Source organism: Rutidosis leptorrhynchoides, chromosome 5, assembly GCF_046630445.1.
Source record: "Rutidosis leptorrhynchoides isolate AG116_Rl617_1_P2 chromosome 5, CSIRO_AGI_Rlap_v1, whole genome shotgun sequence".
Classification (NCBI taxonomy): domain Eukaryota; kingdom Viridiplantae; phylum Streptophyta; class Magnoliopsida; order Asterales; family Asteraceae; genus Rutidosis; species Rutidosis leptorrhynchoides.
Window position 1 is genome coordinate 128,638,206 of NC_092337.1, and position 13,411 is coordinate 128,651,616.

General features: G+C 33.4%; 2 protein-coding genes across 2 annotated transcripts; both read right to left on the reverse strand.

Moving 5' to 3' along the window:
• Nucleotides 1-1,398: 1,398 nt before the first annotated feature.
• On the reverse strand, nucleotides 1,399-1,911 carry LOC139849019 (uncharacterized). Its single transcript, XM_071838696.1, has one exon. It carries the CDS (start codon nucleotides 1,909-1,911, stop codon nucleotides 1,399-1,401), a length of 513 nt encoding a protein of 170 aa, XP_071694797.1.
• A 10,528-nt stretch (nucleotides 1,912-12,439) lies between these two features.
• LOC139849020 (secreted RxLR effector protein 161-like) lies at nucleotides 12,440-13,171 on the reverse strand. Its single transcript, XM_071838697.1, has one exon. It carries the CDS (start codon nucleotides 13,169-13,171, stop codon nucleotides 12,440-12,442), a length of 732 nt encoding a protein of 243 aa, XP_071694798.1.
• Nucleotides 13,172-13,411: the final 240 nt, after the last annotated feature.

The following is a 13,411-nucleotide window of genomic DNA, read 5'->3' on the forward strand; positions in this document are numbered from 1 at the left end:
TTCACATTCCTTTCACTAAACACTCACTATCATACACTCCATTTCAAACTTTAACCAATTTATAATTATTATTTAAATACAATAAATAAATACAAACTAGAAAAGTGGCCCGCGCGATGCCGCGGTGCCTTTCGAGTTACATAATCATAGTTAACGTGGCGTTATGTATTTACGGAAATAAAAATGCTTTGTTACGGGTGTTTTTAGATACACGTCGTTAGTACCTAGTATACCTTTTAACGTCAGGAAAATTGTGTAAAAAATGGAAACATCACCATCGATATGATGTAGGTAGTTTGGGTTGTTTATTACAAGTGTATGTATATGTATTGAAGATAGCCCGAGGCAGTGTTGTAAAAGTCGGCCGACTTGGCCGACTCGTCGGCCGACTTGGCCGACGCGTCGGCCGATGCGTCGTTTTTTTGGGTTCTCCGTCCCGTTTTTCCGAAAACGACTCAAAAGACGGTCAATGCTAAAAGTTCGGTCAAAGTTTGTCAAAGACGGTCAAAGTTGGTCAAAAACGGTCAAAATCAGTCAAATTTTCGTCAAGATCTGCTATGTTGTTATTTAGGGTTTGTTTTATTTTTTGGGCCGCTCTTTTCTATGTGTCCTTACTGATTATGTACTCGGTAACATTAATTGAGTTTGAAGTTTTATTGTTTTTAAATTCAAGTTCTTATTTAAGAAATTTATGGTACAGTCAACTATTATATATATATATATATATATATGTATATATATATATAAGAAATTATTGATAAAGTCAACGTTGGTCAACGACCGATGCGTCCCCGACGCGTCCCCGGCTCGGGCCGACGCGTCCTTTTAGGTCTCGACCGTTGCGTCCCCGACTCGCGACTTTTACAACCTTGGCCCGAGGTGTTTAGCGTTTTTTGAGAAGTGTCTGTTTCGCGTATAGTTATACCCGTTGGGTTCGTTAGATTTTTTCCGAGTTGAACGGTGGTCTCATAAAAATTTAACACCGAGCGAGAAGATAGGGCCCGTTATAAATTCGGGTGGAATTAGTTTATTTTATTTTAATAAAGTTATATATTTACACTTTCTACCCCTGGAAAAGTGTAAACTTGAGGGACATTTGTGTAAATTGAGCCGAAGTTGAGGGACCGATTGCAGCGTGAACGTAAACTCAAAACGACATTCCAAAGCAACTGAAACGACGAAAATCCGGGTGTGTTTTAGTATATAGGTATAATAATATAATACTGTAGCATTATATTAAATAAAATAAAAACATTACATTATTAAAAATTAAAAACATTACATAATTAAAAATAAAAGACAATAAATAACGCTAATTGTTTCGAACAATACAATCATCAGGGAGTGTCCAAATGTGTTCGATCAAATTGTTGCGAAGGACATGATGCGCTCTTCGATCTAGCATCTCTCGATCCACCCGAACTTGGAGCTCAACTCTCTCCGCCCAAGTACGTCGCGGCATTTTTTTTTATTTCGGAGATAATCCTCTTCGAGGTCGCATATGTTGCGCGCGTTCTCTTCGGTGATCATGTTGTGAAGTATAACACAGATGTACATGATTCGACGTATTTTATTGATACTAAAAGGTCTTGCTGGATGTTTTATTATTTCCCAACGACCTTGAAGAACACCGAAAGCTCGTTCAACGTCTTTTCTCGCAGCTTCTTGAAAACGTTTAAACTTTAAATTTTTTTGCTCAATTGGATATTTAAACGACTTGGCAAGTGTTGCCCATTCTGGGTATATGTCATCTACCAAGTAATACCCTTTAGTAAATTCGTGCCCATTGACAGTGTAACGGACCTCCGGAGCTCGGCCATCCAATAAATCTTCGAGCAAATCTGATTCATTAAGAACATTATTATCATTGTTCGAACCCGCTGGACCAAAGAAAGCGTGCCAAATCCACATATCGTAGGACGCAAACCGCCTCGAGCATTATTGTTGGTCCATTGCATCAAGCGAATCGAGTAAGTTAAGCGTGTTGTAACCGTCTTGAATTAAATCTTCATCGGAATCGAACTCTGTGCTATCACTATCCGTCACGCTCTCGCTCTCACTTTGAGAATTCAATAAATCATCCATATTCATTTGAAATTTTTTTTATATTTGTTTGTGAAATATGAACGAAAGGTTTGATATGGGTGTGTGATTTTGTTTATTTAAAGTGGTAATATATATGGTAGTAATTTGTGTATTAAAAGAAAATAAAAACAAATACAGCCGTTTAAAAATTAAAAAGAAAAAATAAAAAACTCGTGTGGGGCCCACCAATTCGAGCCGTTAACCCCGTTGCAGCCGCCAGTGGCGGATTGCTGGTGATGGTGGTGAGGTGGCGGCGATAGTGGCGAACCCTGGTAACGCACGATTACATGTGGCCTTAATATACTACTCCGTATCTATGTAATACAAGCCACTAAATCATGATATGGATGATCAATTTTTGTACTATATCTTTTTTTCCCAAATATTTCACCATGCTTGACATTAAAATAATTGAGGATGATGTGTTCAAATGATCAAAAAGTACATGTATTTTGTGGCATACTATTTTCTATAGAGACTTTGGTAAACCTGTCATCCTCCCACCAATCAACTTGTCTACTCAATATTACCATTTAGTCATCACGTGTTACTATAAATAGAACATCATTTTGTTCATTCAATCGTTCCAAAAACACTAATTCTTCAATATACTTCTTAATATATATACTTCTTCTCTATGTTCTTATAATACTAAAAGTCTTTAATTAAAGATTAGGTCACTAATACCAAAGGGCATTTGGCTTAGCGGTATCGTGGTGGCCCTCCAACCAAGAGGTTGAGGGTTCAAGTCTCATTTGAGACATATTCGTGGTTGTAAATATTCGTGTTAATGGTGTGTGTGAGTTTGCCTTTCAAAAAAAAAAAAAATTGTTAACAACAACTAAATCACAATACGTTATTAGCACGAAATATTCAAATAATCAAGGTTAACTCAAAACAATCACAAATCACTAATCAACGTAAGAATCAGTTGTCTTAACTAAATCAATATTATAATTATCATAAACAATATAAATAAATACTATCATACACTTAAAAGAAATATTATACTATCAACATTTAATATCTTGGGCTACTAATAATTGAATTACTAACATTTTGAGTACTCACTATCTAACTTTTGTTATTTACTTATACTAATGTTTACTTATGTATAGTAACATTTATATTTATGTTATCTAACTATGTAGTATTAATAAGTTCACTAACATATATATCTATGTTATGTAACATTTAATTATGATTACTTGCATTTATTTATGCAACTAACCATTATTTATTTCATGCACATTAATGTTTATTCTTAAATTTATTATTTACGTATAAAATGTTTATTCTTGCATTTATCATTATCATACTGTCCACATATATACTAAACGTATTTATACTAAATATATTTTATTCAGAGGAATTCCTGATGAACCGATTAAATAATTCTCGTGCGCTAATAATCGAATTAATCTTAATTATTAAACATCCATAACCGAGGGTAAAAAGTCTAGATAAAAATACTTCTTTAAATTGATATTCAACTTATCTTGAAATCGTTTTATTAACATAAAATACAAAAATTTGTCTTTAAGTTTAATTCTCTTTGATTCGACTAATCATTAAATAGCCAACTCAATTATTCGTAATTTCCTTGATTTCATTTCCTTTTGGTTATTTGCATTTATTTATATAATCTTATATTGCGTGTGAACTGTCCTTGGAACGATAACCGGTAATTATCAATCGCTACTATTACACCATCGCGTACACTGCCCATGAGTGTGTGTAGTTTTAAAAGGTAATTCTTGTTAAATAAATAATATACGTGATTTTACACATCAACGGGTGATGTTTTTACAGCACGTTTTGTTGATTGTCACATTAATGAAACATTGTTCACTACATTAGAGAGAGAGAAAAAAAATTCAAATAAAAGATGTTTCATGGTGTGAACCTCAATTAATTATATTGATCCTCGCACAAAAGAACACAAGATAGAAGTTCAAAAAACAATGCATATGTAAGAACTTGTGAATCAATTGCACGATGCATTTACAGATATAAAAAGAGTGACTTAATTATATATACCAGCAGTAAATGTTCCAAATCGAATTGAAATTTTAATACCTGACAATAAAGTCACTCATGAGTCTTTTTCACTCCTGAAATGTGAAATGTAGGAGATCAATTCGTTTCAAAGATAATAATTCCCAAAAAGAATATTAGCTGATAATGAGGTGAAAGGAAGTGTTTCAGAAAAACCACAAATCAGTACTCCTCCTGAAAAGGATATTGATGATGTCAATACAGAAATTGCAATCAATTATGCAAATTCAAACATATCATGGAACCTAAACGAAATGAAAAATCTTGATGAAAAATTTCATATAATGTTGCATATGACATCATGAATTATGATGGTGATCTAGATGCAAAGTCTGTCATATCTCAAAATAGACATCATTGTGCTCAATGAAAAGGAGTAGTACGAGCTGAATTTAAATCACTTAATAAAAGAAAAGTTTTTGGATCTATCGTGAAAAATGAAATTACAAAGTATAAAGCTAAATTTTTAGCTCAAGGTTTTTCTCAAAGACCAGGAATTGATTATGAGAAAACTTATTCTCCTGTTATGGATGCAATTTTTAATGACCCGTCCTAATCCACCTGAATGAATACATTACATTTGGTTACATCGCGAGGTACTTGACCTCTATATGATACATTTTACAAACATTGCATTCGTTTTTAAAAGACAAACTTTCATTACATCGAAAGTTGATGGCATGCATACCATTTCATAATATATCCAGCTATAATTGACTTAACAATAATCTTGATGAACTCAACGACTCGAATGCAACGTCTTTTGAAATATGTCATGAATGACTCCAAGTAATATCTCTAAATGAGCAAATGTACAGCGGAAGATTTTTTTCAAACCTGAGAATAAACATGCTTTCAAGTGTCAACCAAAAGGTTGGTGAGTTCATTAGTTTATCGTAATCAATCATTTCCATAATTTTAATAGACCACAAGATTTCATTTAATCAATAATCATACACTGGTAAGTGTTTAAAATTCATTCATATGGATTGAACACCTGGTAACAGACATTAACAAAATGCATCTAGAATATCCCCAAACATATAAACATCGAAGTACTAAAGCAGTTCAAATTCTCTGACTGGGGCGTGTCAAAGCCCATAGATCTATCTTTAGGATTCGCGTCAATTGGTGGCAATTATAATAAACACCAATTCTTAGGCTACCAAGTTCAACAAGGGCGATATCCGGTATAACAATTCAACCATAGAATGTAGTTTCAATTACTTGTATCTATTTCGTCAAACATTTATAAATGCGCATGTATTCTCAGTCCCAAAAATATATATTGCAAAAGCATTTACAAAGGGAGCAAATGAAACTCACAATACGATATTTTGTAGTAAAAATATTCATACGACGGAACTGAACAATGCAGGGTTGGCCTCAGATTCACGAACCTATATCATTTATTTATATATATTAACACACATAATTGTAATCGAACAAATTTATATATATATGTAAATTTATTAGCTATATCATTATCATATTAATACCTTATATGTTTCATGTACTCATTTTATATATTTTAAATAAATAAAAATATTAATTTTGTTATGTTATATGTATTAAATATTTTTTAAATATATATATACATATATATATATATATATATATATATCATCTGTTGGTTAATATATTAATAATAATACTAAAATAATGTTATTAATGATAAAAAAAATAATTATAATACTAATATAATAATAATGATAATAATATTAATAATTCTATTAAGGATAGTATTAATAATGATAGTTTTAATAATAAAGATAATCTTATTATAAATGATAAGTTTAATATAACTTTTAATTTTAATACTTTTTATAATAAGAATGATAATAATAATAGTAGTAATAATAATAACCATATTATCTATAATAATAATATTTTTACTAATAATGATATTAATAACAATAATACTTATAATAATAATAAAAATGATGATAATGATAATAATAATAATAATAATAATAATAATAATAATAATAATAATAATAATAATAATAATAATAATAATAATAATAATAATCCTAATAATAATAAGAATCATATTAACAAAAGTAATAATAATAATAATAATAATAATAATAATAATAATAATAATAATAATAATAATAATAATAATAATAATAATAATAATAATAATACTAATATTAAATAAAGAGTACAACCTTTGAAGAAAGGAGCTTTAAAAATAAAACGCCACTGCCCGGGCTCGAACCCGCGACCTCTCGATAACCCAACACCCTCTCTAACCATTACTATGTCTGCCTTTTTTCTAATTTATAACCCCGAATTAAATTATATAACCTATATATCTATTTGTTTTGGCCCATGATTAATTCGGCCCAACAGGCCCAATAAATGAAACCCATTTATATAAACCCGATTTTCATAGCCCAAATCCATTGCCAATTGAATTTGGAACGTTTGATGGGTTTCCTGTGAAATAACAGAATAACTAAACAATACTCCATCACCATCGCGTTTTATCATACTTATCCTCACGTTTCAGTATCATTAAATTCATCATTATCCTTACCCTCACGTTTGTCATTATTATCACGTAGCTTCATCATCTTCATAGCATCTTTACTGTTATCACTGTCCTTCATCAATCTTGCATCTTCTCGTTGCTGTAACAGGAAACGGAGGCAAGACAGAATAGTGGTGGTTTTGTGTGACTGTTTACGGCAGGAATAGAAAGAAACCATGTTGTAAAAGCTCGATGGCTATAGTGGTTTGAGATGGTGTTAATGTTGGGTTTTGGTCTGATGCAGTAGAAACACAACCCAATTAACAGCAGTCCTTTTTATTTGTTGTGATGTTCGAACTAGGAGACAGAAAATAATCGAGAGAGAGAGAGGTAAAGAGAGAGATGGTAACAGAGATCGGGAAGGTGGTGTATGGTGGTGGTGTGTTGAGGAGGTTAGGGATGGTGGGTTTCGTTCAATACTAGAAAACATAGATATAACAACAGTGGTGTTCGAATGAGTGTGATAGTCTAACGAGGATGATGATTAAAGTGGGGTTGTGATTGATTTCGAGTGAGTAAAATAGCAGCAACAAATTTGGTCATGGTTTTGGTGGGTTCACGACTGCAAATCAAGAACACAATCGTCGAAGCATCAATGATGGTGGTTGGGGTGTTTTTGGACGGTTTATGATGGTTGTACATGGTGGTGCACGAAGTTAGTTTATAAAGAAGAGAGGGAGATAGTCGATAGAGAGAGAGAAGGAAGGGCTACGGTTGTGAGATGGAAGTGGTGGTTTGGGTATTTGATGATGGTTTTAAAAGATGGTTCATGGTGATGACCTCCGGTGGTTGTAGGGTTCACGAAGAAGAGGAAGAAGAGGGTGGAAGTGGTTGGCGGTTTTGTGATGATCATGAACAAGAGGTGGCAGTTTAATTAAAACACAAATGGTTGTGGTTCATAGTGGTGGTGACGGATGTCGAAAGGTGGTGATTTGCTTGTGGCTCGAGTGAAGGTAGGAAGAAGGAAAGATTTTGTTGATCATGGGTTAGAGAAATGGTTATCAAAATAGAGAAAGAAGGATGGTCCCTCAAAGCATGTAACTAACTCTATATAAATACATCTGTAAAGTTTTAATATAAATAATATAATACTAATAATAATAATATAATATTAATCTATTAATCTAATCAATTGAATCATTCTTTCAATTAGGAATAGTAATAACACTTTAATAATACTAAGCAGCCATACTTTTGTAACTTTCCTACCGACAGTTTTAATTCGAATAGTATTTCGTACTCCGTTGATAAATTAATGGCGAATAAAAGTCTTCGAAAAAATCCCAAATTTTTATAGTACTTATATTTATTTATTTTAGTCATTATGGTATAAAATTCGATCATTAACTATTAAATAAAAATTACATTAATTATTCACTCCCAACTCCAAATAAAATATAAGAAGATTTAAAATTCAACAAATAGTTCCTAAATACATTTTTAATAAGCCTATAGTTTGTAAAACTCATTTTCGGATCACCGTTTATTTTAAAATTACATAAGTTCCTTTTTAACTCGTGTAATATCGTTCAAATGATAAGTGGGTGTTACCGTCGTTTACTAAATAACTTCAAAATCATATATATATATATATATATATATATATATATATATATATATATATATATATATATATATATATATATATATATATATATATATATATATATATATATATTATACTTTATTTATATAGATGTGTTTTAAATAATAATTATCATAATATCATTCTTTTATTTTATTTTACATTTAATTTTAATAACAACAACATATAATATTTCAAATTATATTTTTAATTACCTTATATATATATATATATATATATATATATATATATATACACACACACACACACACACATATCTATTTACAATTAATTGTCTGTGAATCGTCGAAACTGGTCGAAGGTAATTGAATATATGAACATCGTTCCAAAATTTTGTAGACTCAACATTACATACTTTGCTTATCGTATCGAAATCATATAAAGATTAAGTTTAAATTTGGTCAAAAATTTCCGGGTCGTCACACAATTACGTTTAGAGACTTAATCAGCCCAACAGTTTCTAGAAATTTAGAAATGAATGTCATGAATTTTGCTACTGCTTATCTATGAGCGTGCGTGCATGCGTGCGTGTGTGGTCACACAATGTTGACACTGGTCCATTTCGTCCCCGTGAAGATAATGAAGATATTCATGGTTCAGAAGTTCCTATCTTAGTGGAATTGGAGCTCTTATGTATCTTACATATTGTACGAGACCTGACATTTCTTTTGCAGTTAATTTTTTAGCAAGATTCAGCTCAAGTCCTACCAAAAGACACTGGAATGGGATCAAACACATATTTCAATACCTCTGAGGAACTAGTTATTTAGGATTATCTTATCCTAACGATTCAAAACTAGATTTAGTTGGTTATGCAGATGCAGATTATTTATCTGATCCGCATAAAGCTAAATCTCTGTAATTTAACATCTCCAAATATCTAAACTCTCTGTAATTTCATCTCTCTTAATTGATTCATATTTACAACATACAACGAGGATATATATATAGACCGATACAAGACCTGACTGCCCAATAAATGCACCAACCCAACTAACTACATTAATTGCACTGTCTCAACTAACTACATTAATTGCACTGACTACCTACTAACATTAAATGTGCATACGTATGTCTTATGTATTGTAACACTCCCCCTCAAGCTGGAGCATAGATATTGATCATGCCCAGCTTGTCACAAAACTGTCGGATGCAATTTCTAGGTAATGATTTGGTGAATAAGTCAGCCAACTGTTCATTACTTTTGATATGAGGTGTTTGAATAATTCCTTCTTCTAACTTTTCTCGAGTAAAATGACAGTCAACTTCAATATGTTTGGTCCTTTCATGGAAGACGGGGTTGCTTGCAATATGAATGGCTGCTTTGTTATCACACCACAAATTCATTGGTTCAGACTGAGCAAAACCAATCTCGCTAAGAAGGTTATGAACCCAAATAAGTTCACAAGTTGTCTGGGCCATGGCTCGATACTCAGATTCCGCACTTGAATGAGATACCACATTTTGTTTCTTACTTTTCCAAGATACAAGATTTTCTCCAACGAAGACACAATAACCAGTTGTAGACCGTTTAGTTGCAGGATCACCATTATAATCAGCATCAGAAAATCCCTCGAAAGTGTGATGACCATGATTCATTGATTCTGGTATAAAAGACCACGACCAGGTGTACCTTTTAAGTACTTTAAGATGTGAGTGACAGCATCCCAATGTGAGGTTCTCGGAGATGACAAGAACTGACTAACAACACTCACCGAGAAAGCAATATCAGGATGGGTGAGTGTAAGATAATTTAGCTTGCCGACAATCCTTCTATATTTTTCTGGGTTCATAAGAAGTTCTCCTTTGTCAGCTTTTAACTTTATACTAGGTATCATTGGTGTTTCACAAGTTTTTGCGTTAATCATCCAGAATCACTGAGCACATCAAGACAATACTTTCTCTGAGATAAGAAAATACCTCTTTTATTTCGAGAGACTTCAATACCGAGAAAATATTTCAAAGGACCAAGGTCCTTCATTTGAAATTGAGTACTTAAGAATGTTTTTAACCTGTGAATTCCTTCTTTATCACTCCCGTTAATTACAATATCATCCACATAAACAACAAGCAAGATGCACCCAGAGTTTGATGAAGCGAAGAATACAAAGTGATCATATGCACTTCTTCTTAGGCCAAAGTTTCTAACTACCGCATTGAATTTTCCGAACCAGGCACGAGGAGATTGCTTTAAACCATAAATTGCTTTTCGTAATTTGCATACTTTACCAGACTCCCCCTGAGCAACAAACCCAGGTGGTTGCTCCATATAGACTTCTTCTTGCAAATCTCCATGTAAAAATGCATTCTTCACATCAAGTTGGTGAAGTGTCCATTGATATGTAGCAGCTAAAGAAATGAATAATCTGATAGATGTGAGTTTAGCAACAGGAGAAAAGGTTTCAGAATAATCCACCCCATATGTTTGAGCATATCCCTTAGCAACTAAACGAGCTTTCAACCGTACCAAAGAACCATCAGGACTAACCTTTACCGTGAAGACCCACTTACAACCAATTGCCTTTTTAGAAATAGGTAAGTTAATTAATGCCCAAGTGCCATTATGATCGAGTGCATTCATTTCCTCAATCATAGCAGCACGCCATCCAGAATGAGCCAAAGCTTCACCAACAGTTTTTGGAATGGAGACAGAGTCTAAAGTGACAACAAAAGTACGAGAAGAGACGAACAATTTATGAGACAAAGGAAGCAATAGGATAAGTACACTTACGTTTACCTTTTTGAATAGAAATCGGTATATCAGAATCAGAATCGGAAGTTTGAGTATCATGAATATCACTAGAAACATTACTCGGTGACTCACCGAGAGGATCTACCGATGATGACTGTGGCTCAGGAGCGGGCACTAATGTAGCACGGGGACGTCGACTGTATATATATTGAAAATGGTTAGTTTGTTCTGATGGTGTGGGCTCTGGTGTGGGATCTGGTGTGGGATCTGGTGCGGGATCTTGTGTGGGATTTGGTGTGGGAACTGGTGTAGGTACAACATATGCCAATAAGTCATCACTTTCCTGATGATTGCGAGAGGTGGACATCGGAAAGAAAGGTAACTTTTCTTCAAATGTGACATCTCGAGAAACAACATAACGTTGAAGAGTAGGGGAAAAACATCTGTAACCTTTCTGAAGACGAGAATATCCAAGAAACACACATTTGATGGACTTAGGATCTAATTTAGTGAGGTGAGGTTGAGTGTCCCGAACAAAACAAGTACTACCAAAAATCTTTGGCTCAATCGGAAATAAAGATTTCGTGGGCAACAAGACTGAATATGGAATATCATCATTAAGGACAGCGGATGGCATTCGATTTATAAGGAAACATGCAGTTGAAACAGCATCAACCCAAAATGGTTTTGGAACATTCATTTGAAATAAAAGTGCTCGAGCTACTTCAAGAAGATGTCGATTCTTTTGTTCTGCAACCCTATTTTGGGCTGGTGTGTCAACACAAGATGACTCGTGAAGGATACCATTATGAAGCATATATGACGAAAATGATTCAGAAAGAAATTATTTAGCATTATCACTTCTCAAAGTTTGAACCGGAACCTGAAATTGCGTTTTTATTTTAGTAACAAATGAGCAAAAGTGAGTAAATACTTCGGAATGACTTTTCATCAAGTAAAGCCCGGTAACACGAGAATAATCATCAATGAAGGTAACAAAGTACTTAAACCCGGGTTTGGAAGTAACTGAACATGGCCCCCAAACATCAGAGTGAACCAATTCAAATGGAGCTGAAGCTCGTTTATTGACTCTGGGAGGTAAGTGGATTCGATGGTGTTTAGCAAACTGACATGACTCACAATATAGAGACGATAAATTAGAAAATTCAGGACATAATTTCTTCATACTCTGAAGAGAAGGATGTCCCAACCTACAATGCATCTAGTAATTTAACATTTACAAATATCTAAACTCTATGTAATTTCATCTCTCTTAATTGATTCATATTTACAACATACAAGGAGGATATATATAAACCCGAAATACAAGACCTGACAGCCCAATAAATGCACCAACTCAACTAACTATATTAATTGCACCGACTCAACTAACTACATTAATTGCACCGACTACCTACTAACATTAAATGTGTATACGTATGTATTGTAACACTCCCCCTCAAGCTGGAGCATAGATATTGATCATGCCCAGCTTGTCACAAAACTGACGGATGTAATTTCCAGGTAATGCTTTGGTGAATAAGTCAGCCAACTGTTCATTACTTTTGATATGGGGTGTTTGAATAATTCCTTCTTCTAACTTTTCTCGAGTAAAATGACAGTCAACTTCAATATGTTTGGTCCTTTCATGGAAGACGGGGTTGCTTGCAATATGAATGGCTGCTTTGTTATCACACCATAAATTCATTGGTTCGGACTGAGCAAAACCAATCTCGCTAAGAAGATTACGAACCCAAATAAGTTCACAAGTTGTCTGGGCCATGGCTCGATACTCAGATTCCGCACTTGAACGAGATACCACATTTTGTTTCTTACTTTTCCAAAATACAAGATTTCCTCCAACGAAGACACAATAACCAGTTGTAAACCGTTTAGTTGCAGGATCACCATTATAATCAGCATCAGAAAATCCCTCGATAGTGTGATGACCATGATTCTGGTATAAAAGACCACGACCAGGTGTACCTTTTAAGTACTTTAAGATATGAGTGACAACATCCCAATGTGAGGTTCTCGAAGATGACAAGAACTGACTAACAACACTCACCGGGAAAGTAATATCAGGACAGGTGAGTGTAAGATAATTTAGCTTGCCGACAATCCTTCTATATTTTTTTGGGTTCATAAGAAGTTCTCCTTCGTCAGTTTTTAGCTTTATACTCGGTATCATTGGTGCTTCACAAGTTTTTGCGTTAATCATCCCAAAATCACTGAGCACATCAAGACAATACTTTCTCTGAGATAAGAAAATACCTCTTTTGTTTCGAGAGACTTCAATACCGAGAAAATATTTCAAAGGACCAAGGTCCTTTATTTGTAATTGAGTACTTAAGAATGTTTTTAACCTGTGAATTCCTTCTTTATCACTCCCAGTAATTACAATGTCATCCACATAAACAACAAGCAATGT